Below are 18306 nucleotides of genomic sequence, written 5' to 3'. Positions count from 1 at the left end.
TACTTACATGTATTTTGCAAGAAAACTAAATTACTGCCTTTCATACTCTTTGTTTCATTCACACAGTAGGAGCTTATTCGACAATTGCTAAGCTGTTAACTGAAAATTCACATGTAACTGATATTGATATTCAAAGAAAGTCATTCTTGAGGAAATTTAGAGAGGGGACACAATGAGAGCAATTAGGAAAAAGGATAATCTTTACGTATAGTCTTCACAATTGGTTGTTATTAGATGATTTGCAATAAAGTATTTACAAATATATAATGAAACTCATTTTGTAAAAGAAAGATATGTAGCAATCATTAGAATATTATAAACTACTGGTCTTTGGCAAAAAAAAAATTAAGTGGGGGAACTGACCTTTTTTAATTTCCTCTTACCAACAATCATTTGTAAATCAAATTTATATTATAGAATCAAAAGTTAGAGATTAGGCATAAGCTTGAAGTCAGACACCTTAGTTCAATATTGGTGTTGCCACTACCTGTGAAAAGTATACTTTCTATGTACTGGGCACTATATTAAGCATTTAAATTGGATGATTTCATTGAATTCTGTACGCTTTCTGTTGTCATATCCCACATCTGATTTCTGTTCCTTGATATGCTAGCCCTGTGTTCTTGTGTAATTAATTCTACCTCATTAAGCCTTATTCTTCTCATCTATAACATGGGGGTAATAATACCTGACTCATACGATTGTGGTAAAGACCCCGTACTTGGCAGAATGTCTGTCACATAGGAAGCCCTCATAAACATTGTCTACTATTTTACTGTTAGATTGGCACCTGAGTATTGCAGAGGTTAAGTAATATGAACGATACCATTAAAGAGAAAACCCTTGAGTCTCCTTTACCTCTGTGGACCTCAGTTTCTGTGAATGTCAATGGCTTCGATTCTAAAAGGGAAAACAATTCAGTATCTCAATTATTACTGACTGAAAATAATCTGAGGATAAGTGATAATATTTAAATAATGCCCAACACAAAGCCTGGCCCATATTACATATTCAAAATTTGGAAGTTACAGATAGAAGAGGGGGAAGGAGGAGGAAGAGAGAGAGGTGAAAATCTAACAGAGGTGTTGATCTCAAGTTCAAGTGAAACCCACCGTGTATAAGACTGTTCCCATGGAAAATATTATTTATAATTATTAATAGCAGATCCTGTGAGCATAAATGTACTGGTCCATGGGACTTAGAGGAGCTAGTCTGTAGAGTGGAGCAAGAAGCAATTTATGACAAAAATTTGTTTCTGGTTAATTTTTATCAAATGTAGCTGTAACTACAAAGGAGACCTTATCTAACACTTCCTAGGAGCCATCAGATAGCATTAGGATATAAGTATAACTTCTGGGAGCCCTAAGTGGAGGTGATATGTTCCAATTGGATAAAAGGGAGATGAGATGAAAACTCACTTTCTGACTTCCTGCCTTTGGAGGAGAGAAATGAGCTCATTAAATTCTCTTCCCCCGGTCAATTAGCCATGTAATTAATCTCATTCCCAATTTTTAAAAAGCTGTATCCCATTGCAAAACTTTGGCCAAATGCAAAATTTTGCTACAAGGCATAGCTTGACATCTATTTCTTACTTCATTTCAAAGTGTTCTTATTGATGACTTTGTTCAACCTATGATGGCATTTTTATTATTCAAGTTACACTCTTCAATAAAAGTTGGTGGAAGTGATGATATGGAAACTGTGGTCTTGTCACACTGATTACAGATGCAGTTTGTCTTCTACAAAGCAAGTGCCGGCTGTGTGAGTTTGGGACGTTGCCTACCTGAGCGAATGGAGCAATTCCAGCAAAAGCTTTTCTTTGATATTGCTATGAAGACAACTTTCTTTTCCTTTACAATTAGGACCTAAAATGAATCTCATTTAAGATTTTACCCTTATTGTCAACCTAAAAGCCATTATCCAAAAGACATGCTAAACGAGACTGGACTAAATACTCTCTCAATGCTCCAAAGATACAATCATGACTTCTTTAATGTTTAAAATCAAAGAGGTATTTGCTACTGACCTAATGGAGGAATTTGGGTACTACCAAGTAGTTGTTATTCAAAAAAGACTAGCTTTCCTCTTGTGGACAATTAACAACCTACCGCTGGTAAGAGTTCCTCTCTTTTTGAAGAAAATAAGCAAGTTATCATTCTCAACACTCAAATTGACTTTTTTTTTTTAATTATTATAATCCCAGGCTGGCAAAAGTTTGTAGAAATGACCAGTGTGGATACTATCCTAGGGAGACAATTTTTCTACACCCACTTGGACAACATATGTCTACATTGCAATGGACCCAACAGCTCCACTGGGAATTTAGAAAAGTACATTTTTAAAACTATATGAGGAAGATTACTAAGAATGAATCATGAAGTAATAGAAAGTGTGAACAGATCTATAACTAATATGGAGAGTGCTCTAATCAGAAACCTTCCAACAAAGAACAGCTCAGGACCAGATGGTTTCTCTGGTGAATTCTTACATTTAGCAAGAAAACCACAGTCCAATAACCCTGATGAAGACAGATGTAAAATTCTCAGTAACACATTAGCAAACTGAACCCAATAGCACAATAAATGGAACAAACACCACAACCAGGTAAGATTAATCCCTGGAATTCAAGAATGATTTAACATATACCAAAAATCAATCAGTGTGATATATCACATTAATAGAATAAAGGACAAAAATCACATGAATATCTCAATAGAGGCAGAAAAACATTTGACAAAATTTATCCTCTTTCATGATTAAAATACTCTCAATGATCTAGGAAGAGAAGGAAAATACCTCAAATAGTAAAGGCCATATATGACAAACCCACAGCTACCATCATGTTCAACTATGAAAGGTTGAAAGCTTTTCCTTTAACATCAGCAACAAGGCACGGATATCCACTCACACCACTTCTTTGTTGTTTTAACCAGAGAAATTGGGCAAGAAAAAATTAAAAAAAAAAAAAAGACATCATGCTGAAAAGAAAGAGGTACAATTAGCTTTGTTTGTAGACAACGTGCTCTTAAATATAGAAAATCACGAAGACTCCTTTAAAAAATCTCTGAGAACTAATAAATAAATTCAGTAAATTTACAGGATACAAAATCAGCATACGGATATAAAAAATACTCTAAGAACTAATAAAGAATTCAGTAAAGTTACAGGATACAAAAATCAACATACGAAAAAACAGCTGCATTTCTCTACATTAACGACAAACTAAAAAGAAAATTAGGAAAACAACCCCATTTACAATAGGACACAAAGAATAAAATTCTTTGGAATAAACTTAGCTAAGGCAGTGAAAGAACTGTACACTGAAAACTGCAAAATGTTGAAGAAAGAAATTAAATAAGACGCAAACAAATTGAAAAGCTTCCCTTGTTCACAGATTGGAAGATTTAATATTGTTAAAAAGTCATGCTACTCAAAGCCATTCATTGTAATCTTTATCAAAAGTCCAGTAGCATTTTTTGAAGAAATAGAAAAAAAAATCTGAAAATTCATATGGAATCACAAAAGACTGAATAGCTAAAGCAATCTAAGGGAAAAAAAAGAACAAAGATGGAGGCATTCCACTTCCTGGTTTCAAAATATATAACAAAAACAAAAGTAATCAAAACATTGTGGTATAGGCATATCAAGACAGATACGTGATCAAGGGAACAAAATACAAAGGCCAGAAATAAACTAGTGCATATACATTCAACTGATCTTTGACAAAGGTATGAAGAATACACAATGAGGCAAGCATAATATCTTCAACAAATGGTATTAGGAAAACTGGATATCCACATGCAAAAAAAATGAAATTTGACCCATACATAAAAATCAACTCAAAATGGATTAAAAGCTTAAATGTACCACTTCAAATGGTGAAAGTCCTAGAATAAAACATAAGGGAAACTTCATGACATTGACTCGGGCAATGATTTAATGGCTATGCAACATAATGAATCACAGACAAGTGGGACTCCGCCAAACTAAATAGCTTTTGCACAAGCAAAGAAACATAAGCAGAGTGAAAAGGTAACCTACAGAATGGGAGAAAATATTTATACATCATGTATTGATAAGGGGTGAATCTCTAAAATATATAAGGAACTCTACAACTCAGTAGTAAAATAAACTAATAATCCAGTTTAAAAATGGGCTAAGTGCTTGAATAGACACTTCTTCAAAGAAGACTTAACAAATAGCCAGCATGTATATGAAAAATGGTTGATGTCACTAATAATCAGAGAAATGCAAATCAAAACCAAAGTGAGATACCACCTCACACTTGTTACAATGGCTATTATACAGAAAAACAAAAGACAGAAATGATGAAGATGTGGAGAAACTGATTCCCTTGTATATTGTTGGTAGGAGTACAAAAGGGTGCAGCCACTATGGAAAACATTAGGGTGGTTTCACAAAACATTAAACCTAGAACTACCATGTGATTCAGTAATTTCACTTCTGGGTATTTATCCAAAACAAGTGAAACCTGGATTTGTTTGATCAGCAAATGCTGCGAGATTCCATTTATATGAGGTATCTAAAATAGTCAAAAATGATAGAAGCAGAGAGCAGGAACAATAGTCAATAGTCAATAATCAATACAGAGAGCAGGAATAATAGCCAAGGGGAGGTCGGAGGGAATAGGAAACTGTAAGTGGATTTAATGCTTCAGTAATACACTGGAGTAAGTTCTAGAGATCTACTCTACAATATTGTACCTATTCTTAACAATATTTCATTGTACACTTAAAAATCTTTTAGGGGGTAAAACATATTTGTATTTGTCACAATAAGATAAAACGTAAAATGAAAAACTGAATAAAATTTCCCAGTATGCATGATATATTTTCTTTTGCATAATTTTACTTTTGTATTTTTCTAGAAAATTATGTATAGTATCAAAATTTTCAAATTTACTAATACAGAATTGGACAAATGCTCTCATATTTTTATGTTTGTCTCTATTATTTGGTTTTAAATTTTTCTCCATTGGATTTGACAGAGACGTCTTTTTTGTTTTTTAAGCTTTAGCTTGTGTGTTCATCAATATCGTTTTTTATATTCTTGGTTATTTTTGTTTTATCCCTGTTAATTCTTCTTTCTGTTTTTCATAGGTTTATTAGGCGTAGCATATTCAATTATGGTTTTATTTTTCTTATTTACTATTAGTATTCTTATTTACTATTAATATTATTCAGGCAATTAACAATATCAGTGACTAACTTACATTGAGTGCTTACAATGTGACAGGTACTGTGCTAAGAGACTTTCATATCTTCTCATTATTTCTCACAATACTCCATTTATCAGATGAGAAAACTGTTGTTTGAGGTGTTCAATGACACAGGGCTAATAAATGGCAGAGGTGGTATTTGAAACTCAATCTGTGACTGAAAAGTTAATAATCATAGAACTGTAATAAAATTGAAAGGTTAAAAATAATATGAAGGACATAAAAATAAATTAGAAAGTGTAACTCCCGAAAAAACTACACTGCAGTGCAATTCACAATGAACATAAAGCTGACATGGACATTATGAGAAGAGTATCTAAAATTTTAAGCAAAAACTATTAGAAATACAAGTAGATATTTTTAGGAAATAAAATAACTTAGAGATTTTAACATATTTATTTCCTCAAATGTTAATAAAGTAAGGTAAAAAGTTGGAAGAGTAAATGTATTACAATACACACTATGACGTTTAGAAATTAATCAGAATAAATCAATTGAAATAAACATATTTCAATATATATACTTACTGATACTAAAAACTCCTTTTCCAATGTGACAAAATTTACAAATATATTATGAGAGAAAACTTGTATAAGTTACAAAAGCCAGATGATTTAAAGACCACATTCTCTGATCATAATGAGTAAGATCAGAAATGAATAACAAAGATGTAAACAAATTTAACAACTTTTAAAATACTCTTAAATTACCTCTATAAAAGGGATAAAACTAAGAGCTGACTTCTCAACACAAACAATGAAAGCCAGAAGACAATGTATTGTCATTGCTGAAGTATTGAAAGCATGTAAATGGCAAAACAAAATTCTGTAATCATCAAAAATAACCTTCAAAATGAAGGATGGAATAAAGACATTTTCTAATTAATAAATTTAAGATTTTTTTTTTTCCTATTAGAGTTACACTTAAAATAGAACTAAAGAAATCCTACAACCAGGAGGAAAACAAGTTGGGGGCAGAGGAGTGTGGGCGGTGATGCAGGAAAGAATATAAAGAAACATGAAAATGAATGGGTGCTTAAATGAGTACCTAGAGTACCAAATGATAAAAATATTTTTGTAACATTTATATTGAATAAATTAATTGAATGACAAAAGTAAAACAAAAATTTGAATGGGATAAATGAAGCTAAAGAGTTTGTCACTATCTAACTGAAAAAAAAACTATTAGTTTATATTTGTCTAAGAAATCAGGAATCAATATTGTCATCTTATTTTGGTGACAGTTGCATGAAAATCATGTGGCCAACATGTGTGATTGATGGAAATCTAGTGACTGGCAAGTGATGGTCGCATGAAAATCACGTGGCCAGACCGTGACAGGTGTGAAAATCACATGGCCAGCAAGTGACAATCGCGTAAAAATCGTTTTTTCCCTCTTTATGCTCTTGGCTTCCTCTACATTGTCTACAAAATAAAACAGAGTCTTGAGCGTGGCGGACGAAGACGGTCAGGTCATGGTTGCCCCTCGAACAACGTGGGTTTGAGCTGTACTGGTCAATTCACCTGTGGATGCTTTTCAGTGACTACAGTAGGCCCTTCCTATTTGCAGGTTTTGCATGGGTGGATTCACAGGGGGAAAATAGTAATGCCCTTCCCAGCTGCAGTTTCCCAGCTGCGGACGTTGCATAGTTTTCCATCCACGGCTGTTTAAATCTGTGCATGTGAAGGGCTGACGCAGGTGTGCAAAGATCTGCGCATCCTTGTGACTGCTCCACGGTCTGGGGCGCCCCTAACCTCCCTTTGTTCAAGGTAAACTGTCCTCCCACCTCCACCTTCCCAAGCTTCTGTCCTCCCCACTCCCACCCTCCCACCCCCTCTCTGCTCTGGCCACCGTGAGACCCACGCACTTTCCGTCCCCACCACGTCCTCTCCGGCCCCACGCCTGTGCTGCATGTGCGCGGCCTGTCTGCCCTCTGCTCTTCTGGCCACGCTACATCTGACCAAGCGATGCCACGTGTTCCTTTTCGAGACAAGTGCAGATACCACTAACTCTGGAAAACGTTGTCGATGCTTTCAGGACACTGCAGCCAGTTTCTGTTGTAGCATCAATCTCGCAACCTCTTAAAGACAAGTGCTGCGTGTTCTTCATTGTAGTAGTGCCATGTCCTGGGACAGTGTCTCTGTTAGTATTCTAGAGCTGCTACAACCAATGAACACAACCTTGGTGGCTTGACACAACAGAAATTAATTCTCTGACGGTTTCAGAAGCTGGAAGTCTGAAATCAAGGTGTCAGCAGGGCCGTGCTTCCTCAGAGGGGCTGGAGAGAATCCTTTCTTGCCATTCCCAGCTTTTTGGTGGTTTATGGTGTTTTTGGCTTATGGTCACATAGCACCAATTTTTATCTTCGTTTTCACATGGGCTTCTCTGTTTCTGTCTGTGTCATCATGTAAATGATTGGATTAGGGCCTGCCCTATATCAAGATGGTCTCATGTTGAGTCTCAGTGAATTACATCGGCAAAGACCCTATTTCCAAATAATGTCCCATTCTGAGGTTCTAGGTGGACCTGATTGGGGAGGGCACAGTTTAAGCCACTGAAGTCTCTAAAAAATAATTCAGTAAATGCTTCTTGATTATTTGGTGGGAGGTAGGCAGGATGAATGAAAGGACCTATCCAAAATATGTAAAGCATTCTTTCACTTCACGATAAGGCAACCAATCTGATTTTTAAAACTATCCTTATTTCCTTTAAAAAATTTTTATTTTAAAAAAGTTTTAGGTTTACCACAAAATTGAAAGGGAGGCGCAGAGATTTCAAATATACCTTCTGCCACCACACGTGCATAGACTGCTCCATTACCAACGTCACTCATTTCTCACCAGGATGCCTCTTCCTTCCTTCCTTCCTTCCTTCCTTCCTTCCTTCCTTCCTTCCTTCCTTCCTTCCCTTCCTTGCTTCCTTCCTTCCTTCCTTTCCTTCCTTCCCTTCCTTCCTTCCTTCCTTCCTTGCTTCCTTCCTTCCTTTCCTTCCTTCCCTTCCTTCCTTGCTTCCTTTCCTTCCGCTTTCTTCCTTCCTTCCTTCCCTTCCTTCCTTCCTTCCTTCCTTCCTTCCTTCCTTCCTTCCCTTCCTTCCTTGCTTCTTTCCTTCCTTCCTTCCCTCCTTCCTTCCTTCCTTCCTTTCCTTCCTTCCCTTCCTTCCTTGCTTCCTTTCCTTTCCCTTCCTTCCTTCCTTCCTTCTTTTCTTCCTTCCTTCCTTCCTTCTTTCTTTCTTTTCCTTCCTTCCCTTCCTTCCTTGTTTCCTTTCCTTTCCCTTTCTTCCTTTCTTCCTTTCTTTCATCAACAATTAGCCTACATTGATAGGTTTATTGTTATAATCAACCAAAGTCTCGAAGTTTATTTTACAGTTCACTCTTGGTGATATACATTCTGTAGTATGGAAAAATGTCTAACGACTTGTATCCATAATTATAATAGTATGCACAGTATTTCCACAGCCCTAAAAATCCCCTGCGCTCTGCCTATTCAGCTCTCCCCTCTTGCTACTCCCCATTGAAATCCTGGCAACCACTAACCTTTCCACTGTCTTCATAGTCCTGCCTTTTCCAGAATGTCATGTAGTTGGAATCATATATAGCCTTTTCAGATTGGCTTTTTTTCACTTAGTAATATGCATTTAGTATTCCTAAATGTCTTTTCATGGCTTGATAGTTCAGTTCCTTTTAGCACTGTATAATATTCCATCGTCTGGTTGTACCAAAGTTTGTTTACCCATCACCGACTGAAGGACGTCTTGGTTGCTTCCAGTTTGGCAGTTATGAATAAAGCTGCTCTAAACATTCGTAAGCAGATTTTTGTGTGCGCATGAGTTTTCACCTCATTTGGTTAAATACCCAGGAGCACGATGGATGAATCATATGATAAAGTATGCTTCGTTTTATAAGAAACAGCCAACTGTCTTCCAAAGAGGATGCACCATTTTGCATTCCCATAGGTCAGTAGCATTAGGTGCTGTCGGTGTTTTGCAGATTTTGGCTATTCTAATAGGTGTGTAGTGATATCTCATTGTTGTTCTAATTTGTATTTCCCTAACAACATATAATACGGAGAACCTTTTTATACACTTATTTGCCATCTGTATATTTTCTTTGGTGAGGTGTTTGTTGTGGTCTTTGATCCATGTTTTAATAAGGTGGTTTGTTTTCTTACTGTTGAGTTTTGAGAATTATTTATACTCGTATATTTTAGAGAAGTCTTTGATCAAATGTGTCTTTTGCAAATATTTTCTCACTGTCTGTGGCTTGTCTTCTCATTTTCTTGATACTATCTTTGCAGAGCAAAAGTTTTTTAATTTTAATGGAGTCCAATTTATCAGCTATTTCTGTCATGGATCATGTCTTTGGTGTTGTACTTAAGAGGCATCACCATACCTAAAATAATCTTGGTTTTCTCCTATTTTTCTTCAAGGAGTTTTATTTTTTGTGTGTGTGTGTTTTACATTTGTGTCTGTGATCCATTTTGAGTTAATTTTTGTGAAGGCTATCATGTCTGTGTCTCGATTTATTGTTTGTTTATGCATTTTTGTGGTTGTAGTTGAGCATTTTATATGATTCTGTTTTCCATTCTTTCTTAACATAGCAGTTATACCTCTTTTTTATTAACCTCTTTTAGTAGTTGCCCTAGAGGTTGCAATACATTTATTACTAATCCAAGTCATGTTTCAAATAACACTATACCAGTGTACAGGTAGTATAAGTATCCTCCGTTAGCAAGATACTCCTAACTCCTTCCTCCTGTCTCTTGTATGGTTACATTATTCATTTCACTTATCCATAAGCATACATAAGCATTTACATATGCGTAAGTATATGTAACTCACATATATAATCATTTCAAATATATAATTTGAAACATATATAATCAAATGCACTGTTGTATTCTTATTTTGAAAAAGTGTTATCTGTTAGATTAGTTAGGAATAAGGAAGATAAAAGTTTTTATTTCACTTTGACTTATTCCTTCTTTAGTGCTCTTCCTGTCTTTACATAGTTCTGAGTTTCTGATCTATATTCTTTTTCTTCTTTCTAAAGAAATTCTTTTTAATATTTCTAACAAGGCAAGTCTATTGCCAACACACTCACTCATTGTTTGTTGGTCTGAGAGAGACTTTATTTTGCCTTTACTTTTGAAACATAATTTTACCAAATACAGAATTCTAGGTCTTTGTTTTTTCTCTCAACAGTGTAAATATTTTAATCCATTCTCGTCTTGCTTTCAAGGTTTCTGAAGAGACGTTGGATGTAATTCTTATCTTTGTTCCTCTATAAGTTAGGCGTTTTCCCCTTTTAGAATTTTTTGTTTGTTTGTTTTTGCTTTATCTTTGATTTTCTGTAGTCAAGCTCCTGCAAAGGAAATCTCACAAAATTGTGGGGGCCCCTTTCTAACTAGACCCTCCCCCCACAGTTTTCAGCTCTCAGTCTTGTGCATGCTGAACCTCCGTCAGATTGTCTATTATAGTTCTGGTTTTTCTACGCCAGCACTGTTTTCCGTGGAGCCCTGTGCTTGTGAGTCACTGCTCCTGGAGCTGAGACTTCCTGGATTGGCCTGCCTGTCCCTCCAGTCTTCCGGGCAGCCATTTGCCTGTGTCTTCCCCTTAGGATCTAAGAAGAGTTGCTGATTCTGTAGTCTTTTCAGCTTCATACTTGTTAGACGGTGTGGCAACTTCTAAGCCCTTCACCTGTGAAATCGAGTGTTTAAAATGTTGACAAGAAAAAAAAAAAAAAGAAAAACAGGAAAGGTCATTGGCCAATCATAGGTTTTTCTCCATTGGTTATTAAGACTGTTTTGCATGGTTTCGCTTGCATGGCGGCTGCTTACAGTTCCACACTACCGTGCCTACAGTATACTAACTTCTGGTTTGTAAAAACTTATTAAAAATGCACCAGTTGCTGGGTTTAACTCTTTGATATTAGCTTTCCAGCTAGTGAAAGTGCCTGCTATGTAAATAAAAAAAATAAAAATAAAAAGCAATCCCAGCTTTACGTGTACTTAGCGTTCTGATTTTCCTTTGTCATTCCAGTGTGAGCGCTGCTTACCCCTTTATAATGACAAGCCTTTCCGCCACGGTGATCAAGTCCATGCTTTCAGTTGTAAACCTTGTCAATGCAATGGGCATGCCAGCAGCTGCCACTACGACATCTCAGTGGACCCATTTCCATCTGAGCACCACAGAGGGGGTGGAGGAGTCTGTGACGACTGTAAGCACCACACAACAGGTAACTGGCAAATGACACAACGTAAACAAAGGCTGAACTGGCTTCGGAGGCCCCTGTCCTTCTGTAGACAATGTATGTCATTTTACATTAGGTGATTACATGTCATTTAACAAAAGTGCTTTCTTACTGTTACGTTTGAAACCCAAAGCTGGTTCATCAAATCTTCATAATCTCCAATAATTAGATAGTTTGCAGAAATAGTACTCTAGTCCTAGATTATATCTTTTCAAACAAGTTTTTTTTTTTTAATTCACAGCATTTGAATAAATTATATTTGGATAACTCAGGAATTATTAGTTTAAATACATACATATATATATATATATATATATATATATATATATATATATTCTTAAAATAAGTTTTCTCGTGTGACCCTCATCTTCTATTATGTCTGAATTCTCATGTGGAGATATTTATATTTATTCTAATTTGGCGTGGACTCTGGTAGCCTGGAACGACTCTTTTTCAAAATGTTCACTAAACGCAGAAGATGATTATCAAAATCTTGTTCTAAAATCATCCAGCATTTTGGCTAGTCATTGAAACATAGTATTTTCTAAAGGACTAGTATGTCAAGAGCAGAAGTAGGCAATCTTTGACTTTGTCAAATATAATGGCCCAGGTCTGATGGGTTTAAAAGTGTGCTACTCTGAAGACTGAATGAATTTATTAGATAATTACTGATGACCTAAAATGTCACACAAGAACTTGGCTAGGTGCTGGAAATATAAAGATTAACAAGATAATGAATATTCCTGTCTGTGTATGGATTCTTACATAGTGGGAAAGGCTCACAATTGAGGGAACAATTACAAAATTGTGCGATGAGTGCCAAGAGAGGGTAAGTACAGTAGCAGTCAACCAGGTGAAGGAGTGAAAGGAAGGACAGTCGAGGGAGGGGGTAAACAAAGGTTTTCAGTAAGAGAAACAGTTGTACAACGGCCCAGAGGAGCAAAAAACATGGCCCCCTTGGAGAAGTGATGGAAGGACAAATGGCTGATGGTAAGAAAGGTCTTAGAAATGAAGGCAGGGTCCAGATTGTAGAGGGCTTTATAAACTGTGATAAAGAGTTTGGCTTCTCTCCTAAGGTTAATGAAACGCCACTTGAGGGATTTATACAGGAACGGGATATGATAAATTCTGTGTTTTTATAAGACCCGTCTGGTCATAAAGTGCGAAAGCACCGGCGAGGGTGAGAAGTAGTTTCAGTGAGTAGGATACTGCTGCATCCCAGTGAGGAGTGATGCTGGAGTCCACTCACGGTTGTGTGAACAGAGAGAAGTGGGTCCAAGAGATGTGTAGCGTGGAAAGTGACAGTATTTTCTGAGCAAGGTATAGGGTGTAGGGAAGGGAAGGAAGAACATTGGGTCAAGACTCTTGCCTAACAGTCTGGTTTGAGCAGCCGGGTCGACGTTGGTGTCAGCCATTGAGACAGGAAACACAGGTGGATCGAGCTTAGCGAGAAGGTGGCCACTTGCATTTTGGATATTTTCACTGTGTCTTTCCAAGAGGCATAGGAGAAACTCTCATGGGCAGTTGGAAACACAATTCTGCAGCCCCTTTCTTAAGGAAAGCCTTTTGTGATGCCTCAGAAAAGATCAGCATCGTCAGTGCACTTTAGTGGCACCTTATGTTTATCACAGTTTATAAATGTGTATTCTTGTCATTAATTAAGATCCATCTTACCCATCGGATGACAGGCAAGCTGTGTGAGAAGGGTGTAGTGTGTATTTTACTCACCACTGTATCCTCAGCACTTGGCCCAGTATTTGGAACATGGTAATCACCCAATAAATATTCATTGAATGACCGAGAAGATATTTCTAGATTGAAGATACAAAGCTGGGAGTCATCAGCATATGTAAATGGAAATATTCTAGAAATACTGTAAATCCATTTAATTTTTAATTAGTCCATGGCCCATATCCATCAGAATGTGAGCTTTTACTTGATTAAGTTATTTCCATAGTCCTCTACTACTGGGCCAATTTCAGGAATATTTGAACAGAATGCATAATGTTTAAAGGAGAAATTCATCACCTCGAGTTGTATTTCTGCTTATTTCTGTGGTCCGATATGCTACTCATATTTACTTTAAAAACTGCCTGTATGTTGGGTTATTTTCTTGTCTGAAACCGTAAAGGAAAAATTTCTAGTTAGTAAATTGTAAACTATAGGAATTACCTGATATTTCTGATATGTCAGCCTAGTCTAACATTTAACATGAAATGTATTTGATATATCTAAATATAATAAATTTCTATTGCTATTTGCAATGAAAAATAATGACCCTAAGTACTCACAGAAGCATTACCTTTGAATCGTGTTAACTATACTGTAATTATTTTAAGAGCTGTCTCCTATTTTACAATATTTAGTTCCGGAAAAAAAATATTTCAGGAATAATAATACATACCTAGCTGCTTTTACCTAGACTGTTATCATCTACCACACCTATAGAAATTTCTCCTATTTGATTTCGATTCAGCCCCTGGCCCTGGAAATTAAAGTTTTCAGTGTAGAAAGGAACTCTTTGAAAACGTATGGGCCCCTGCGAAGCGCAGCCTTTTAGAAATGTGGTATTATATAACAGATGGGGGTTTAATGAAGTAAAGCACAGTTTGTAACAGGTTCATTGTTTCATATGCTCTGGATCACTAAATTGGCAGGTAGAGATGAAAGGTGCATTAAAATGGGCTTCCCGAAAATTATAGAATTCCCTCAAAGGAATACAGTCTTGAATGCTGAGTTATGCAGACAATTCTAATGACTTGGGAGTCATAACGCATAACCTTTCCCTGATGCAGGAAGGAACTGTGAGCTGTGTGAGGACTACTTTTTCCGACCAGTGGGAGCAGACCCTTCAGCCGTCGATGTTTGCAAATCCTGTGATTGTGAGAAAGGAGGCACCAGAAACGCGAGCCTCCTTTGTGATCAGGTGAGTGTTCAGTATCGAAGGGAAAGAATTGCTCTCTTTCAGAAACTAATTTGGGGGACATTCTACTAGTGAAATTGAGGACTATGCGTATCAGGATGTCTTGTGTGTATGTTTGCATTTCAAAGGTATGGCTGCTTTCGGAGTGTTCCTGGCAGCTTAACATGAACTATAAGCCTTCTTTCTCTACTCTCTTTTGCAGAGAAGGAAGGCTCATTTTTGTTGTAATGTTACCAATGTCAAAAAAAATGGGGGTCTGAAGTAAACTGGGAAGTAAATTGAGTATATGTCTTGGGACTGTTGGAGAACTAAATTTAATAAATGATATTAATTAAACAATAATTTTTTCTCCCTAATTCCATAGAAGATAGTACAACAAAAGTCATTTAGACATAGATCCAAATGGAAATTATGATAGTCCTGCTTCTAAATTTCTTATTCCACCCTTCTCTCTATCTTAACAGTACAATGAATATTTATAATTTTATACACTGGTATTACAACATCACAGAACTTGATGTATGACCTACATGAACACAGATTGTAACTAACCTGGGTTGATATACCCTACCTCAACCCAAAGAATGGGAGACAATATTTGCAAAGTGCATGTCCAGTGAGACTCATCTCCAGTGCATACAAAGGACCTTTATATCGACTTTATAAGTCGATAACAAAAAAAGACAACCCACTGAAAAATGACTAAAGGATCTAAGTAGATAGATCTCCAAGGGCAATACACAAATGGCCAATAAGCATATGAAAAGATGCTCCACGTTATTAGTCTTCAGAAAAGTGCAAATCAAAACCACAGTGAGACACCATTTCACACTCACTGGCATGGCTGTCATTAAAAGGACCGATAATCGCAAGCATTAATGAGGCTGTGGAGGTAATTGGAATTCCCGTGCACTGCTGGTGAGAATGTAAAACGTGCACCCACTTTTATAGACAGAGACCAATCTGGTGTTTTGCAGCATATTAAATGTAGAGTTATCGTATGACCCAGCACTTTCACTCCCAGGTATAGATATACCCAAGCGAAACGAAAACATCTATCGTCACACAGTCTCATTCATGAACATTCATAGCTCCAATTATTCATAACAGCCTGTAGAAGAACCCAATGTCAATCAACTGATGAGTGGACAAATCAAATGTAGTTTATCCACTCAATGGAATATTGTTCAACAGTAAGAAGAAAGGAAATAATGACACACTTTAACCTGTATTTTGATCTCAGGAGTGGGGATAAGGGAAGGGAAAAGAGAAATACATTTTTTTTTTTTTTAGATGCTTCTGTAGCTTGGTATTTTCCATGTGCAAAAATCTAGTTTAACAATACCTAAAAGAAAAAACATACTTTAAAATGTTAACATTTTTTTCTTTGTTTTAAAAATATGTTTTCTTTTTACTTTTGTTCTTCCTAATTTGCTTTGTTGATAATTTTATAGTAGGGAAAAATAAAATTGTCCTGATACGTAGCCAGAGAGCTCTGTAAAGGAATCTGAATACAAATACAGTGATAGAAGTGTTTCCTGAATTTAAAACCTCCATGTTCTCTAAATCACATTCACATTTTACCTTAGTTTTTATTATTTTCTTGTGCTCCAAGTACGGACACAAAGGAGATGACACAGAGATTATTATTACATGTGAAAATATAATGTCAGGTACACCTTGCCTAAATGATGTTATAGAAGACTTCTAAAAATGTTTATTGTCATTTTTCAATGGGATAACACAATACATGCTAAAAAAGTTGTCAACAATGTCAGAATTATAAACTGTAAAATTGAATTCAAGGACATTTTTAAAATTCATGAAATGACAATCCTTAATAATATTAGGGAGCATACAAGAAAATTAGGCAGTAGTTCAAGTCTCATTTCGTTATAATAACTTAGGAATCGAGCCAGCTCCAAATGGCCTGAGTGACTATGTGGTGCAGTCTGTGTTCTGGAAGGAACTTTCCCTTTGGCAGGTGTCATTTGAAACTCAATCCAATCTCATAAACTACAGCATGTTTGCCTTATTCTTCCATAAGAAATGTTGTAACGCTTCCTCATGTGACTGCCAAGATCTGGGGAATGGCATGAAGTAATGCTCTGAGTCACTACATCCTAAAAATACAGATGCCAACGTCAAGACACATGGAACATCTAAAACACAAGGATGCTGTTGGTATGAATAGGAGAGGAGAAGATGGGGAAGAATCATATTCTGGTGGTGGAGTCCTTCATATAGAGTCCTAGGTCATTAGGGCTGCCGTGGGTGAGTGTTAGGACATCCATATATACCTTTAACTTGTGTGTAGGAGTGTATCCGTGCATTTTTTGGGTTGGTTTATTTATGTGTCTTTGAGGGAGAGATTTCAGTGCTTTCATCAGACCCAAAAGGTGGACATGATCCAAAAAAATATTAATATTTACTGCAGTGGGGATAATAAGTCTATTTCTTTTAAGAACAGCCTCACCTGCTAGCCTTGGCAGATACATAGAATGTGAGTTTCCCAGGATGCCGTGCACTTCCTTCTTGTATCCTTTGAACTCTTTGACTTCGGTCCTGAGTTGGAGGATGGCCATTCTCTTTTCCTCAGCTAGTGTGACTTAAGTCCAGAACAAGATAGAGGCCCAGGCCTGAAGAATGCTTTGAAAGGAGTATTCTGAAATCTCTGGAGAAGGGCCTGTGAACTCATAGCTACAGCTCACAGATGTGGACATCCTAGTGAGCTCTACTCCAAGGTGGGAGACCATTGTCTGGCTCCAGCCTGCCTTTTTACTGACCTTTTCTCCATATGTGTGCCTGTGTTCCTGGAGAACCTGCTGGAGCCACCTGCACAGGTGGTGCTGACGATGTGAGGAGCCTTAAGAGAAAGTTCGTAGCATACGGCTTGTCTCACGTAGCGCGCGTTCAAGCTATGTTGTCTGGATGCTTTTCTGTTTGGGGTTTTCTCCAGGCCCCCTGCCTTCTCTCTCTCTCTCTCTGTTACTTGGCTGTCTTCTTGGTTCTAGCTGAGGAAACCATGAGGGTGAAGCCATCCCAGTCAACACTTAGGCGATCAGCCAGCGCAGTGCATCTCAAATCTTTAATGTGCATGTGAATATCTCAGATATCCTTTTAAAAAGCAGATTCTGATTCAGAAGCCTGGAGCGGGGACTGAGATCCTGCCCTTGTGAAAGTTCTCAGGTGGTGCCGTTGCTGCTGGTTGGTCAGTGGACCACACTTCAACAGCGAAGTTGCTGGAACACTGTCTATCAAAGATGCATAGGTAAAAGAAGCAGCAAGCAGAGGGGAAGGTGGGAGAGAGGTTGTGGAGAGTGGGTCCTTATGCACACATGTGTACACTAGGTGAGGAGTGGGCTCGCTCTGTTTGATCTTCTGAATCCCATGTTAAAATCAAATGGTGTCCGAAGTTTTCCACACCAGTGAGCCTCTGTTAAATCACAGTGGAATTGTACCCAAAGCTGTGTCCTCAAAAGTAGAGGACCTTGACCTAAGCTATTTTCTTTAAAAAATGAAAAGAAAAAAAAAAAAACAGTAAATAAAAGAATCTGAAAGTTGGCTGAAAACTGAAAATATAGTTGTAATTATATAAAAAGAAAGAAGAATGGTTGATTGTGATGCTCGATAAGGCATCGATAGACTGCTGCGATAGAGCCAGAACAGAGAGAAATGATTAAGAGGCATTAAAAATAGATTAATAAGGCAGGAGACTAGGTGCTGAAATGAATTAGATGGAATGGAAAGGCATCAATGGAGGAAGTATATCCAGGTCTGACCCATGGAAGATGGAATCATAAGGAATTAGGAGCCTACTCATGAAAATTGATTGTTCCGCCAGAGTGATAATTTTCCGGAAAATACGTTAAAAAATGGAGCAGAATATACTTTCTC

At 37.0% G+C, this 18306-nt stretch overlaps 1 protein-coding gene across 1 annotated transcript in view; it reads left to right on the top strand.

The window, feature by feature from the left end:
• USH2A (usherin) overlaps positions 1-18306 on the top strand; it is a 559517-nt gene that overhangs the window by 80607 nt on the left and 460604 nt on the right. The window contains exons 9-10 of the mRNA XM_033099662.1: positions 11276-11471; positions 14282-14412. Coding sequence (XP_032955553.1) covers positions 11276-11471; positions 14282-14412 — 327 coding nt within the window. The remainder of the gene's footprint in view (positions 1-11275; positions 11472-14281; positions 14413-18306) is intronic.

This window comes from Rhinolophus ferrumequinum, chromosome 27, assembly GCF_004115265.2.
Source record: "Rhinolophus ferrumequinum isolate MPI-CBG mRhiFer1 chromosome 27, mRhiFer1_v1.p, whole genome shotgun sequence".
NCBI lineage: Eukaryota > Metazoa > Chordata > Mammalia > Chiroptera > Rhinolophidae > Rhinolophus > Rhinolophus ferrumequinum.
Note: the sequence above shows the minus strand (reverse complement) of the source record. Positions and strands in the feature narration are given on the sequence as shown.